Raw genomic sequence first — 17,344 nt, 5'->3', positions numbered from 1 at the left:
ATAGAAATATTAGTTGTACTAATATAAAATTTTAAATTCTTATTGCCTTGGATTATTCCAAGTAAATGTTGTATCATTCATTGTATCAAAATTAAAATGAAGTACTTTTGTGATTATATTAAAGTGATGATTATTATAATTCATGATATTTAAATATTTTAATGAATCGATGTTTCTCACACATTTTATTTTCCTTTCCATGTTTCTTATGATGTTTTGCAAAAGTGAAAAAAACATATATATATATTCACACATATACATATATATGTATTATAGATATGGATTAGGGAAACATCAAAAATCAAGCTTTATCTGAAATATTATATTGATATTTGTCAATTTTAAAGAACAGGTTCTTAGGTAAGATGTTATACTGACTCATCCTTTGTAATCTTGGCTCTTCTAATCATGTAAGAAAACATCCGCTGAAGTATTTTTTCTCTGTGAGATTTTGATGTCATAAAAAATAGTCTGTCAACACAACATACTCTTGTCTTGTAAACAATTTTCTATTCTTTCTGAATAGAAAATTTAATTCGTACACCAGACAAGATTAATGTCTCTTCTTTTCCTAAGGATTGTTTTGAATACATTTGATTACATTTTGGCAGCTTTCATAATGATAAAAGAAAGAATTAAAATATGGATGTATTTTGCTGACTCAAGAAGAGCTTCCTACTGTTTAACAGATACCAACTTGAAGATCTGAAGTGATGCTCATGGTAACCATCTTATCATAAATGTCATGTTTTGTAGACAACACAGCTGGCATTGAAACCCGAAGAAATGGATACAGCCGCAGGCAGCAAGAGTTGTATTTCCTCCCTGTTGTAATAGAAGACAGCAGTTATCCTGTCCAGAGCAGCACAAACACAATGACTATTCGAGTTTGTAGATGTGACTCTGATGGTACCATCCTGTCTTGTAACGTGGAAGCAATTTTTCTTCCTGTAGGACTTAGCACCGGGGCTTTGATTGCAATCCTACTGTGCATTGTTATACTCTTAGGTTGGTTTCAATATTAATCACATATTCTCCCTCTCTCTCTCCCCCTCCCTTCTTTGTGTATCTCACTCCTCATTTTAGCATGTAAATCAGTTTTTCTTCATTGAGATGCTACATTTGGATAGAAGGAAGACTATCTATCTATACTGAATTATATAATTATTATTAAAGTTAATTATATTATGAGTGTTAATTTTCTATTTTATTCCACATGGAAATATACCAATAGAAATAAATCAATAACATCATCAAAAAATATAAAAGTATGTTCAAGCCCTGGGGAATTTTCAAGTAATAACAGTTTGTGGCACTTGCTGCGATGAACTTTTTTATGACAAATATCTCATTTGCAGCAACGGTTTTAAATTCATTTTTTACATCCTAGTAATTATTGCTGCCTAATAAAGTGTTGTATAACCTTTAAAATTATACTAGATGAACAGTAGTTGTCAAGTACCAGTTTGATAAAGAAATAAAGAAAAGAGAAAGAACAGGAAAGAAGTAGAAGGTAAAAGCACCTCCAAATTTTTTTTCCTGTCTAAAGTGCTGGCCAGACACAATTCTTATTCCACTTTTCTCAGATCTCCTCACATCAAAAACTCTAACCATTCCCACTAGAACAGAACAGAACACAGTGAAATATCAAGAAGTGCAGCAAAGGGAAAGGATTGAAGTAAATGTATTCTGTAACATCTCTGTGAGAATGAAAACCTACTTTAGGGGCTTCCCTCTTCCATCAGCTCTGTTCAGCTGACTGTATTTCATTTATTCATTCGCTGCCAGATTCACAAAAGCAAAGACAGATTTTCTATTTTTCTAAGCATTCCTTTAAATTAAAATTGCAACAGAAGTACAGTTGGGCACTGTGGGATCAGCTTATATATTCATGTTTATTATTTAACCAAAATATTCTGACAAATGCACATACCTACCTTTATCTCTAGGATAGAAAATAGAATTTTAAAAACTTACTAGGGTGTAAAGCATGGTACAAGGCATTATATACTAATTTGTGAAGAACATTCTCTGAGTCAGAAGCTCATTTTGGTTTGGAGGGTAGAGTTCTGGTCCAATTTGCATGATGCAGATATTAATTCCACGCAAATAACCTTGATGTGTAGAACAAAGTATTCTTTATGTCCTTAAAATTTAGAATTATAAATTATATCTGACATCTGTTTGTGCTGATGATATAAACCCCTTTAAAAGGGAAGATGCAAAATAGTGTTCTCACACCTGAAGTTGAGCAAGATCAATTAGGTGTTTAACTTCAAAACAAGCGCTTCTTTTTCATACTCTTGGGGGCTGTCTGAGTCCCAGAGTATTTCCGTATCCACCTAGCATGATTTGGCATATTGTGGATGCTGGTCTTTGTCCTCTTTGGCCCTCTTACAGTGTAACAATTCATGTTGCTTAGGTTAGCATTATCACATACTGTCATCTGCCACTCATTCATCCAAACATTTACCAAGTGTCCACCCTGCTCCTAGTTGTGGATTGCTAGTACACAGCTGCGAATGTTGACACTCTTAGTCTTGCCATGGGGTCTGCTTACAAATCCATCTATTCTTTGATCTCCTTAGCCAATCTCATACTCCTTTAGATATTCCAGTAGATTCTTAGCCATTTTAATGTCTTTTTTAGGGTGAGAGGTAGCATGAGAATCTTGTGGTGCTTGGGAACTTCTATTTGACCCTCAAGCACATCTAACTAGTCTCTTTCTCAGCCATAGATACTCTAAAGCCATTTTATACATATGCAGGGTTTCTCTGTGAGGTTTACAGTCTCTCACACACTCTCTGGGTGAACAAACAATAGTGCTTTTAGTTCTGAGATTTGCCTAAAGCCTGGAAGGGGTGCAGAGTGCTAAACATCTCTGCAAGGCCCATTGTACAGAAGCTCTACCTATATCTCCTCTGTCTTCCTCCTTAATTTTGGAAGAAGAGGGAATAAATGGGCTTTTATCATCATGCAGTCTCCTACTTTCTAATCCTAAGACAAGAGTCTTTCTTCCAGACTCTGTTATGGTAAATCAAACACTTTGGCTTTCAATCTATTGCCACCACTATGGAGGAGAGGGGGGCAGTATTATGCCGGGCAAAGTTGAGCACTGACTTCATGGTGTGAACCTGTGCTTATTTACTCCCAGAAAAAAAATAAACACTGTTGATGTAATGACGGCTGTGAGTTAATGGGGAACAAAGAGATATTCAATAGTGAGGGTCTATAAATTAACTATTTCAAAATATTATCTTGCTTCAAGAAGGTAACCTGAATACTAGACTTTTGGTTTGGAAAATATCTCAATATGGTAGGACACAGAAATTTAAATAATTTGTGGTCTTAGCTGACATAATTTGAAAAGCTAAGGCCCTTATATTTTATATTCTCTCTCTCTCTTTCTTGTTTATTGTATTTAAAAGTGTCACGTAATTTGTGTTTATTTCATTATAAATACAGTAATGTTAACAACTGAGAAATATAGGTATGAATAATATCTAAGTGTTAGCTATGGGCAAACAATATTCAAGTTTTATTACTTCAATACTATACAGTTCTCTGTATGATTGGAACAACCATTCTTTTCTTTCTTTTTAAATTTTGTAACGCACACTTTTTACATGACACTGAGATATTTAAATACAATGCATGTTAAATATAAGGCTACAATTGTTTGATTTTTGTGAATAATTTTGCTATGGTTTCATATTAGCTACAATTTCAAAATGAAGTTGAATTTAAACAATGAAAAAAAGTCAACATAGATATGACCCTTATAGATTACAGTATGTTTACTTTGAAAATAATGGGGTACCATTAAAAACACTCAGCCAGCCCTGATCAATTTTATTTTTTATGGAGAGATGGGCTGACATATTCTCATATCGCAATTTTTGTCTTGTTCTAGCCATAGTTGTGCTGTATGTAGCTCTGCGAAGGCAGAAGAAGAAAGACACCCTGATGACCTCTAAAGAAGACATCAGAGACAATGTTATCCATTATGATGATGAAGGAGGTGGGGAGGAGGACACCCAGGCTTTCGACATTGGTGCTCTGAGAAACCCAAAAGTGATTGAAGATAACAAAATTCGCAGGGATATAAAACCAGACTCTCTCTGTTTGCCTCGTCAGAGACCACCAGTGGAAGATAACGCAGACATAAGGGATTTCATTAATCAAAGGCTACAGGAAAATGATGTGGACCCCACCGCCCCACCATACGATTCATTGGCGACATATGCCTATGAAGGCGATGGATCAGTAGCCGACTCTCTTAGTTCCATAGAGTCTCTGACCATGGAAGCGGACCAGGACTACACCTATCTAACAGACTGGGGACCGCACTTTAAAGTCTTGGCAGACATGTTTGGTGAAGAAGAGAGTTATAACACTGATAAAGTCACTTAGGGGAGAAGCAAAGGCTAAAACACAACCAACAAAAGAAATTTAAGAGAAAGGAACATAAATAGAAATCACACTTCTACACACACACCACACACACACCACACACACAAACACACATATCAGGCTTTCTAGGACAAGATTCCTTTGATTATTTGGTTTCTAGCAAGTTGCTATATTTATCATATTGTCAGTTTTGGTTTACTCTGCCAACACAAGGTAATTCCTAAAATGTGTACTTGCTTGGTTTTGTTCTGTTATTTTGGAAACACACTGAGACAAGCTCAGGCCTATTAAATACAATTTACTGACGTGACAACCTAGAACGAAGATAGCTATGTGGCATCATGGTGGAAGAGTGTTAGATTTTTCTTAATTCCACTAAAGTGCCTATTGAAACTCTTATTATTTAAAGTCGTGTAGAGTACACTCTGCTGTGATGGCTTTGCGGGATTCAGACACAGAGGACATAAAACAAAGACACTGGCTTTATGTCAAGGAGCAATAGCAACACGCAGACTTCTCATTCCTTTTAAGGAAAAAAGAAGAATACTTTCTGAACTCCATCTTCTTATAATGAAAATGCTCTTTTTTTTCTTTTTTAAACTGTATGCCAAAACACATTTGTTTTTCCTACCCTCTGAGAAAAGTGAAATAAATGCGATAATATCAAATTCAATATGTAAGTCCCAAATTTTAAAAGCAATGTTTGATCTTAATATTGGTTCCTATTAAAGGTGTTCATGAAAATATTCATTGTTTTCCAAAGAAATAAAATTTTTAAAAAGAAAATTTTAAAAAATCCTCTTTATAAAGAGAGGCCTCAGGGCTGAAGCTCCACATTAAAATAAATATTAGTTTTGTTTTAATATTGTGCCAGGGTGTGGAAGGGTGGAAGGTTGGTTTTAGCAAATCACCAGATCATTGCAGTCTTCAGTCATAGATAAAATTTAAGTTGTGTTTTCATGAAACATTTTTTTGGGAAAAAAAAATGTCATTGATTTAAACAGGGGAAGAGAAATTGATATACAGCTTCTCAGAGTTTCTTACAGTCTAGTGATTCTTTCATGAACAAAGAAAATAAAATATTTATCAAATAATACAGAATGGATTTATAGCATGTCTAAAAATATTTATTAAGCAGTACCAAACAAATGAAAGATCAGGGACTTCAGAAAATTCAAACCAAATACTAACTCTTAAAGTGAACACAAATGCAAAATCTGGTAGTTGATTTATTTTATTAACATGGATTTCAACTTTGTGAATATCGTTATTATATTGGAGCTCAGAGTGGCTTCTTTACGCATCATCTACAATAATTCTAATATAAACAATACCATAAACCTCCTCTGTAAAAACTTTTACTTTTTAATTTGATGAGATTTCTAATACTAGAAATACTAGATTTTATAAGCAGACAGGTAAGCTACACTCATTACATTACTTTTAAATGAACTTTACACTATCCAGAAATACACTTAACAAAACAGGTAACTAACTATAAGGTAAGAATATATTTTCTTAATATTATAAATATACAAGTGACTACTGAAATATTAAAACAATATATAGGAAAAATAAAAGTTATTTATAGATCCATTCTGCAGACATCATCAATACCTGTGTTTATGAAATATTTATAATTATATTTGTATTGCTAAGTGTGAAAGCAAAAATTCACACATGGGGAAAACAGTTAGAAATATAAATAATATAGGCAAATTATATTCAGTCCTATTTATTATTAAATGCTTACTTCAAAATATATAACTGATAATTATGTTGTGGCAATTAGGCCATTTGAATCTGCATTTCCCATCGCTCTTTTTATGTCTCATAATTGCAGATTCTCCTTGTCATCCTTACCAAGAACAACTGTTGAATTCCTTTTCCTCCTCTCAGGACTTCGACTTCACCTTTGTCTCATCCCTGGGAACTTCAATAGAATCTTGATGTAGTGTGATAATTTGCAGTATAATTTGCTTTGGGAAATATTTATGTAATTTTTAAAAAGCTGACGATGTCATAACCACTCTGGAGCAAAAATTAAGTCAACATCTAGGTTTTCCCCAGCAATATGACTGGGTATGCCATGATGTGAGGCCCTTTGAAGAAGGTTAATATGCAAATCACTTCCAGCTGACCAAATGATTCTTGTCAGGAATTACTGCATGTTGCACCTTGCTAGAGAATCTGAGTGCCTCTGCATGCATTCACATATCAGAAGCAATGACAGCACAAAGAAAACTTGGGAGGGGCAGGTCATTTCAAACCACACAGCTGAGATACTAAGCAAGTACATGAAATTGGTGGATCTTACTTTCTCCACACTAATCATCTTTTTTTTAGTACCTCTATCTTTTATGTTTGTTACACCACTGCATTAGTTTGTTATGGCTGCCATAACAAAGCACCACCAGAGTGGGTGGCTTAAAAAAACAGAAATTTATTTCCTTGCAGTTCTGGAATCTAGAAGTCTAAGATAAGAGTCTGCAGAGTTGGTTTCTTCCAAGGGCCTCTGTCCTTGGCTTGTCCATGGCTCTCATTTCTCCATGTCTTCATGTGGTCTTTCCCCTGGGCTAATTCCTCTTCTTCTAAGGACACCAATCATACTGAGTCCACTCATATGACCTCTTTTTATCTTAATTAACTATTTAAAGGCCTTATCTCCAAATATAGTCATATTCTGAGGTACTGATGGTCAAGACTTCAAAATATGAATTTTAGGGGACACAATTCAGCCCATAACAACCACACAGATGTTAACAGAAAAAAAAAACAAAAAAGTGTTTGATTTACATCAAACAAACAAACAATGTGAAAAAAACAAAACAAAGCAAAACAAAAACCATGAATGGAAATAATTTCATGTACAACGGGAAACCACAAAAGTGACAAGGTGAAAAGAGGTCTTTTGGTGCTCATATATTGGAAATATTATGGGCTATCTTTCACACTACTGAAAGCAGTAGGCCTAATATTTCAATACTTATAAATAACTTGAGATTCTTTTTTATTTATAACATCACAGTAACTGGCCTTCATTCAAGAGTTAAGCAATATAAAAATTCCTTAGAATTTACATGGGGGATTTTGACTATTAATAATAATCATGCATAACTTTTTAATTACGTTGCATGTTTACCTTTACAGAAATATATGTGGACATATTCTATGTAACATATGTATGTTATATGTTTTTTAAAAATGTAACTTTTGTGTTCAAAGAAGTATTAGATCAACACAAAAGAGTGAACTAGTGGTGTGATACACTAGAAATAATCTAAAATTGCTTTTATACCAAATTCTATCACTAACTGGAAACGTCAATATGCTTCCTGTCATCTATTCTCTTTGGTAAAATGAATCTGTTGCTCTTGTTGTTATCTAAGTTTCCTCTGAAATTTCTTGACTCTTAAGTTCTAGTTACATTTACATGAAGTCCATTAATTCATTTACATATTGATTACATAAAATTATGAGAATCATAGAGATCTTTAAAACAAAATATGAATCACAAAATTCTTTGAAGTACGGATGTGATTGATTACACATTGACACACCACGTTCCACATCAGGAGAGCCAGACAAATACTTCTTAAGTAAAAACTGTCAAAATTCTTCATCAAGATGGAATGGTAGAGAAGTGCATAGGAAGAGAGAGAAAGAAATGTTAAAAATAGAGCCCTAATCTTGAGCCAAAGAGGAAAAGCAAGTGATATGAAGAAAACGTTAGAAGGGATGTGTTATTCCTTATCTTTAGGAGGAGGACATTTTAGAAGTCCTTGGAAAAGTTTCAGTAACTGTTGTATTAAAACAGGAATTCCTAAAAGCAGATGTAAATATGCAGTTACTATATTTGAAGTGAGTCCCAAAATATGGCGAGGTCTGAAAAGAATTAATAAAATGTCAGTAAAAACATCAGTTTACTTCCTAAGAGAAGAGTGGGAGGGAGATAATTTTGTAAATGTCTCCATGTTTGAAAATTTCTCTTGCCTCCTCATCTGATGTATAGTTTAGCTAAGTACACAATTACCACTTGGAATTATTTTTCCAAGAATCTGATCATTTCTTCTCTTACATCCATTGTTACAAAACAGTATACACACATATACACACATACATATGCAATTAAATGTTTGATAATTCCAATTTGCAGCAAGTTTTGGATTGTCACTTAATTCTTTTATTCAAGTCCTTTATATTTCTTAGTGTAATGGATTTTCATAACTATCAGTCAGTCACTAAATTTTTCAAAAAGGAGTTAAACTTTATTAGGAATTTTTTTTAATTGCCCCCACTTTAAGATGAATAAATAGAAGGTAGAGTGTCCAAACAACTTGTGCAGAACCAATAAATAATAAACTAATAGATGGCAAAGCCCTTCAATTGTGAAGAGTTTGAGTACATTTATTTTTCAACTTCCTTTCTGGGTTCTTCCCATACTTTTTCCAACTTCTACACTGTTATATATTACATTGCAACAACGAGTGTAATTAATGCAAACTCCTGGGAATTCCGGGTCATACTACAACACAATATGGTACTTCCTTAAAAGAGAAAATAATCTAAACATCATTGATTCTGATATCAGTATCTTACCCAGTAAGCAAGATTTTAAGACACAGCAGTTGCCTACAAGACAAATAAAAACTTGATTATACAACTGAAAATACTGATCTCCATATTACCAAGAATCAATGAATTTGAAACTATATCAGTTGCACATTCTTTTAAACATTCACATTAATGATGTATATATATTATCCTGACCTTAACTCTCCTGAATTTTCCATCCAATTATGTCTATTTCCCCTTCTTTTTAACTTCCCATGGGTACAAATATACTTTAGCCCTTATTATCACTTAAATCTCCAATTTCTAAGTTCAATTTACTTATCTTATGTCTCTCTCAATCCATCATCCACTGAATATGGTATTTGCCATGATTGAAATTTCCAATATGTTGCCACCAAAAATTACCTGAGACAAACAATTCTCCCGTTCTCCTCTTCTGCTCTGTCAACATTTTTTTTTTTTTTTTTTTTTTTTTTTTTTTTTTTTTTTTTTTTTTTTTTTTTAAAAACACTTTTATTATTTATTTATTTATTTATTTATTTATTGGCTGTGTTGGGTCTTCGTTTCTGTGCAAGGGCTTTCTCTAGTTGTGGCAAGCGGGGGCCACTCTCTTCATCGCGGTGCGCGGGTCTCTCACTATCGCGGCCTCTCTTGTTGCGGAGCACAGGCTCCAGTCGCGCAGGCTCAGTAGTTGTGGCTCACGGGCCTAGTCGCTCCGCGGCATGTGGGATCTTCCCAGACCAGGGCTCGAACCCGTGTGCCCTGCATTGGCAGGCAGATTCTCAACCACTGCGCCACCAGGGAAGCCCTGTCAACATTTTTTAAAATGTGACAACAGTAATAAAAGAGCTACTCATCACTGAGCATATACTTTGCAAAAAATATGCTGCAAACATTTAATGCTAACAATAATTTGATGAGTTACATTATTATTATTATCTGTATTTCATACATGAGTAAACTAGGCTTAGACATTTGAAGTAACCTGTTTACTTAGACATATTTAGCAAGTGACAAAACCAGGGCCCTAACACAATTATCATATGCCCGATCCAGCCCTTACCCCATGAGATACAATATACTGCACTTTCACCTCTCTCACTTATAACCAACCATTTAAAAACCTGAATTCTGGTCTCTGTTCCTACTGTGTTCCTTTGAAGTTCACTAGTAACTTTATAGTTGAAAAGCCCCAATGATTCTTCCTTTTACCTTTCTGCAATTTCTATAGAGTTAAGCATACCTTCATATCTCACCTTCAATTTCTACTTCCACCTCTTGGTTCATTGATTTTTTCTTTCTTCTGTTAATGCTTCGTATACCCCTCAGACAGTCTACATAAATAATCCCACGGAGTCTTCCCATCTGTTTTCATTTCTTTTTTATACCATTGAGATTTGGAGATCTCTTGCTATAATCATGATTTTTCATAATATTCAATGAATCGTTAAATCGCTATTTATACATTTTCTCTCTAAGCAAGATGAGGAAGTTTTACTTGCGTATATTTATACTTTCTGAACACATATACCTGGCCAATCTATTAGCTTCAAATTCATTAGATCCAAGTCTATACCTTTCTCTTTCAGAGTTCAGTATTTGTGTTGTTACTTGGGCTCTGAACTTTCCTTCTATTCTTCTGTCTGTCTGTCTGTCTGTCTCTCTCTCTTTCTCTCTCTCTATATATACATATACTCTTTCAAAATACATTGCTATTTTACTATTGAAATAAACCTAATTTTTTAAAGTGTCTAAGGCACTACAGAAAATTTTTGTATTTTCCACACCCAACCATACAAAATCATATTAGTTTGGTGCATTTGTTACAATTAATGAACCAATATTTACATCTTTTTATTAACTGAAGTCCACATTTTGTTCAGATTTCTTTATTTTTCCCTAATGGACTTTTTCTGTTCCAGGGTTCCATACTTGATAGAACATTACATTTAGTCATCAAGTCTTCTTAGGTTTTTCATGGTTATGATAGTTTCTCAGACTTTCCTTGTTTTAAAAAACTTTTACAATCTTGAGAATTACTTGTCAAGTAATTTGTAGAATATTCCTTAACTGATATTTGTCTGATTTTTTGGTCTCATGATTAGACTGGTTACATTGGGTTTTGGGAGGAGGTAAAGTGTCAAGCTCATCATATTATATCAAAGGAACATCCTAAGGAAATAACTTATTACTGTCGATCATCTGGCTGTCATTTGTGCAGTTTCTTCACTGTAAATTATTTATTTTTCCCTAATTCCAAACTGTACTCCTTGGAAGAATGTCACTATGTATAGCATACAATTAAGGAGTGCAGCATTATACCTCACCTCTTGAGGGTAAAGTATCAACATAAAATATTTGGAGTTCTCATAAAATATTAGGAGTTTGTTCTCCATTTACTTATTCAATCATTTATTTATTTGAGTAGGGATGCATAGAGATTTAATACTTTGGTTCATAATCTAACACTACTATATTTATAAAGCTATTTCAGTTGGTGCCTGTGCTACTTAACAAATCCTCATTACTGCCTAATTTGTGTTTTGGTTTGTTGGTTGGTTGGTTTGTATGTCTTGAGCACTTTCTTACATTCTGCCACTATAAGCTCCATGCTCCTTTTGTATATTTCCTGCCCTGGTTCTCTCGAATCAGGCATTCCTCCAAAAAGCCTTGCTTTCTTTTATTGGCAAAATAATATTACAAAGATCTGGATATTAAGTGTGCTCCTTGCTACTGAGGTGTTTGTATTTCTGGGTCCTCTCAAATGACAGAACGAGAGAATATGTATGTGTATAACAACTAGAGTACATGCATACACACACTCATATATATATGTACATATATATGCCTCTATATGTAGCCATCTGTACCTTTATTAAACTAAAAGTGAGTTCATACTGATATCTCAGAGTCTAATCCATTACCACATGGATCATAATATAGCGCCTTCTGTCTCACTTATATGCAACCTCACAGTACAACACTGAAAATCCTACGTCTCAACATTTGCTATTTATTTACTTAATTGTTCAATTCTGGGACATATGCATAGTATATCAGAATTGTTAATCCATACTCTCACTCAAAACAACTTTGAGTTGTATCACCTTTAGTCGTACGGACCCCACTCACTTCCAAAGACTTAGGTCACAACCTTTTTACCTCAGTGAAATTGTTTCATTCATTTGTTTAACAATCAGATTATTTTGTCACATTCTTCATTGAATTCTTGGACCCTCTAACCTCTTTAAAATATATGTTTAAAATTTTTATATGTGTTGTAAATTACTATAGATTTTGACAAATTCATGGTGTTGTGTATCCACCATTACAGTCCCATATAAAATAGTTTCACTGCTTTAAAAAAAATTCTTTGTGTTTCAAATACTCCCTGATTCCTGGTAACCACTCATATGTGTACTCTATTTATAGTTGTGTCTTTTCCAGATTATCATAGAAATGAAATCATCCAGTACATAGTCTTTTCACGCTAGCAGTACAAATTTAAGACACATCTATGTCTTTCTGTGGTGGAATAGCCCATTTCTTTTTATCCCTATCATTCCATTGTATGGATGTACCACCGTTTGTTTATCTATTCACATACTGAGGGACATTTTGGTTGCTTCGAGTTTTTTTTGCAATTATGAGTAAAGCTGCTATAAATATTTGTGTACAGGTTTTTATATGAACAGAAGTTTTCAAATCATTTGGGTAAATACTTAAGAGCCCAGTTATTGGATTGTATGGTAAGACTATGTTTTCTTTTGAATGAAACTACCAGTGCCTTCCAAAGTGGCTGTGCTATTTGGCATTTCCACCAGCAATGAATGAGAGCTTCACTGTTATTCATTCTCACCAATTCTGGTATTGTTAGTATAGATTTTAGCTATTTTGATAGGTGTGAAGTGGTATCTCACCGATTTTTTTTTAATTTACATTTCCTAGTGACAAATTATGTTTAGCATCTTTTTATATCTTTATGTGTCATGCCATCTATATATCTTCTTTGTTAAGGTGTCGTTCAGCTCTATGTCTATATTTTTCATTGTTTTTATCTTCCTATTGTTTGGTTTTAAGAGATTTTTTATATTTTGGAGCTAATTTTTTATGAGATATACGCTTTGCTAATATTTTCTCCAAGTCTGCAGCTTGTCTTTTAATTCTCTTAAGTATCTTTTACAGAGCAGACATTTTTAATTTTAATAAAGTCTAATTAATATATTATTTATTTCATGGATCATGTTTTTTTGATTGTATCTCAAAGTCATCACCAAACCCAAAGTCAGTTAGATTGTCTCCAATTTCTTCCAAAGAAATTTAATAATTCTGCATTTTAATTTTAGATCCATAATCCATTTTGAGTTACTTTATGAAAACTATATTGTGTGTGTTGAGCACATTTTATTTTTGCATATGGACATTCAGTTTTTCCAGCATACTTTGTTAAAAGAACTATCCATTCTCTGTTGAATTGTCTTTGGACCTTTGTCATAAAGTAGATGAACATATTTTTTGGGGTTTATTATGGACTTGCTATTCAGTTCCATTGATCTTTGTGACTATTCTCTTTTCAAAATCAAGCTGTTTTAATTACTGTTACTTTATGTAAGTCTTGAAATCTGGGAATGTGAGTACTCCATCTTTGTTCTTCAATGTTTTGTTGACTATTCTAGGTTTTTGTTTTTCTATATGAAATTTAGAACCCATTTGTTTATACCTATAAGGTAGCTTGTTGGGATTTTTATAGTAATTGCATAGAATCTATAGATAAAATTGGAAGCATTAATATCCTAACGATATTGAGTCTTCTAATCCATAAATACAGACTATCTCTAATTTATATGTTCTTTGATTTCTTGCTTAATATTTTGCAGTTTTCTGCATATGGCTCTTACACTTGGTTTATTAGATTTATACCTAGATATTTTTTGGTGTGTATTATAAATGGTATTTTTAAAATTTTAAATTCTCATCATTATTGCTGATATATAGGAAAGCACTGACTTTTGTTTAAATTGAATTTGTATTCTGCCATCTTGCTATATTTGCTTACTATTTCAGGATATTTTTTTGGAGATGATATGACTTTTATACATAAACATTCATATCATATTCAAATAAAGAATTAAAAAAGGTTTTTTTCCATTCCAGTCAATATATTCCTTTTATTTCTTTTTCTTTTCTTATTGTACCAGCTAAGAATTTCACTATAATGTCAAACAGCAATGGTTATAGCAGACATCTTTGTCATGCTTCCAAATTTAGAGGTGTTATAGAGTTCCTAATCAGTATATGATATATATAGTTTTAGGAAATTCCCTGGCGGTCCAGTGATTAGGACTCTGTGCTTTCAGTGCCATGGGCATGAGTTTAATCCTTGGTCAGGGAGCTAAGATCCCACAAGCCACATGGCACAGCCAAAAAATATATATATATATATATTTAGATATTTAAAAATCAAGTGTGAATGCTTCTTATTTCTAATTTGCTGAGATTTTAAAAATTATGAATGGCTGTTAAATTTTGTCAATTATTTTCTGTGTTAAATATTACAATCAAATGATTTTTCTTTGTTAGCCTATTGAAATGGTGGATTACAGTGATTAATTTTTGAATGGTAAAATGGCCTTGACTTTGAATGAATCATACTTGTTTGTGGTATACATACATCACCTTAATATCAAAACCAGAAATGTCATTGAAAGAAATGAAAAACATAAAAATCCTCTATAAATGGTAGCATACCAAATGCAATTACATTTAAAATATAGTAGTCTTTATTTTCCCTTATTTTAAAGTGATTTCTGGTTTTGATATTGAGTTAATGTTGACCTCATAAAATGAATGTGGTATTATTACTTCTCATTGTATATTCTGGAAAATATTATGTGCAATTGGTATTATTTCTTCCTTAACTGTTTGGTAGAATCACCCAGTGATATAATTTGGGCCTGGTACATTTCTTATTGAAAGCTTATTAATTATGAATTTATTTAATGGATACAGGGTTATCCAAGTTATTTATTTCTCCTTGTGTGAGTTTTGGGAGTTTGTTTCTTCAAGGAGTTGATCCATTATAACTAAGTTATCAACTTTGTGGGCATAGATTTGTTCACAGTGTTAATATTATTATCATTTTGAGATCTGTAGATCTATAGTGATGGCCCCCCTTCTTTCATTTCTTATATTATTCACTTGTGTCTTCTCACCTGATTTTTTCCTGGTTAGGCTGGTTGGAATTTTGTCAATTTCACTGATTTTTTTCAAAGAACCGGGCTTTGTTTTTATTGACTTTTCTAATTCTCATTTCAAATTTTATTGATTTCTGTTCTAATTTTAATTATTTTATTTTAATTATTTTAACCTTAAATTTTTCTTCTTTCCATAGTTCTCCAAGATAGAGCCTTAGGTTATTTATTTTAGATCTTTGTTTTTTCTAATATTATATATCCACTTAAGGCCATATATTATATTTCCCTGTACACACTAGTTTCCCTTCATCTCTCAAAATTTAAAGAGCTGTATTTTCATTTCCATTTAGTCCAAAATATATTTTTAATTTATTTGGAAACTCCTTAAATCCATGTGTTATTTAGAAAAGTGTTGCTTAATTTCTAAACATTTAAGGATTTTTTTGGTTATAGTTCTCTTTCTGATTCCTACTCTAATTCTATTGTGAGTTGAGAACAGTCTGTGTGATTTTTAAAACTTTATTAAGGTGCATTTTATAGCACAGAATAAGGTCCATCTTGGTAATTGTTCAAGAATGTTTATTCTACTGTCTTTTGATGGAGTATTCTATAAATGTTAATTAGATAATGTTGATTGATAGCGCCATTCAGAGGATGTATATTTTACGGATATTTCTCCTCCTTTATCTACCAGCTACTGACAAGAGATGTTGAAGTATCCTATAAAAAGAATGGCTTTTTCTATCTCTCCTTTAATTTCTATCAGTTTTTGCCTTATATACCGATTTAAGGTTATAGGTCTTCTTGGAGAGTTGATTTCTTCTTTATGCCTGGTAAATTCCCTTTTTTATCTCTAATAATCTTGCTTCTGCTCTGTTCTGAAGTCTGCTTTGTCTGAAATTAGTATAGGTACTCTTGCTTTCTTTTGATTATTATTAGCATGGATACTTTTATCTATCCCTTTACTTTTTGACTTACGGCATCTTTATGATTTAAAGTTCTTTCCATGTATATACAAAATATCATTGTGTGTGTTCTTAATCTTCTCTGATAATTTCTGACTTTTAATTGGTGTTTTTAGAACATTATACTGGAGTCCTTCTGTGTAGTGGGAAGGTTTGAAAAGGGGGAAAGCTCTATAGTCTTCTGATTAAATCTCAATGTTTTAGTAAGACTGTGTCTCAAGTCTGTGACTTTCAGAAGTATTTGTCCAGAGTTACAGTGTTTAAAAAAAAAAAAATCACCTTATCTCTGCTCTCTTCAGTGTTTTCCAATCTATTTTTTAAAGTTTTTAAAACTGTGCTGCATGAGAAAATCCTCATTCCATGCTAATATATGCACTTATATATTAATGCCATAATTTTCTTCATATAAAAATGTAGTTAATATAGAGAGCCAAATTTTCACTGAATAGAAATAAACTAGAATAAAATTTAATTGAAGAGTCTCTAAAAAAAAAATGAAATACGCTAAACATTCCATTCTAGTGTTATTTCCACATTAATTTTTAAACATGATTGCTTGCGTGTGTGTATGCATACTTACATACATGTATATCGCTCAAAACATTATATATGCTGGATCTATCATTTCTTAAATCCAACAACATTATTAAATGAAGGTAGAATTTGATGTTTTACAACTGCTATATACACATTTGTTCAACTACAACTACAATATGGTGTGCCAAGTTCCTATTTAGGAAGGTCATGTGAGAAAACTAATTTTTTTCCAAATCATTAAACTGATGGACACAAGGAATGAGCAGAGCAAAATTCCAGCCTTTCCTCATTATAGTTTATAGTAAGCATTTATTATAACATCTCTTAAATTCTTGAAACAGTGAAAAGGTCATATGCAAAATAAGATGATAAAAATACTTCAGGTGCTGAGCATATGAATGTTCCCACTGTAGACACAGAAATGGAGGGAAATGTGCAATAATTACCCTTAAAATCTAGGTTTATTGTGGCATCTGTAAACTAGCTAGGTAAAATAAAACTATGTTCAGAAGGCATATTACAGATATACTTAAATCTTTTGTTATTATAAGGATGTTACATTTTGGTGCAGAGCATTTGCTCTCTTAGAAATGATAGCTTGCATACATTCAAATAATATGAGTAATTTACCAAGGTTAGGGAAACCTTATATAGAAACAA

General features: G+C 32.6%; 1 protein-coding gene across 6 annotated transcripts in view; it reads left to right on the top strand.

Annotated features, from left to right (window-relative positions):
* The window catches only part of LOC132362145 (cadherin-12-like), a 359,212-nt gene extending 354,120 nt beyond the window's left edge, over nucleotides 1-5,092 (top strand). For all 6 annotated transcript variants that reach the window (XM_059916149.1, XM_059916147.1, XM_059916150.1 and 3 more), the window contains 2 exons: nucleotides 757-1,008; nucleotides 3,914-5,092. In XM_059916149.1, the coding sequence (XP_059772132.1) occupies nucleotides 757-1,008; nucleotides 3,914-4,413 (752 nt within the window). In that variant the 3' untranslated portion in view covers nucleotides 4,414-5,092. The remainder of the gene's footprint in view (nucleotides 1-756; nucleotides 1,009-3,913) is intronic.
* Nucleotides 5,093-17,344: the final 12,252 nt, after the last annotated feature.

Source organism: Balaenoptera ricei, chromosome 3 (assembly GCF_028023285.1).
Source record: "Balaenoptera ricei isolate mBalRic1 chromosome 3, mBalRic1.hap2, whole genome shotgun sequence".
NCBI classification, from domain to species: domain Eukaryota; kingdom Metazoa; phylum Chordata; class Mammalia; order Artiodactyla; family Balaenopteridae; genus Balaenoptera; species Balaenoptera ricei.
Note: the sequence above shows the minus strand (reverse complement) of the source record. Positions and strands in the feature narration are given on the sequence as shown.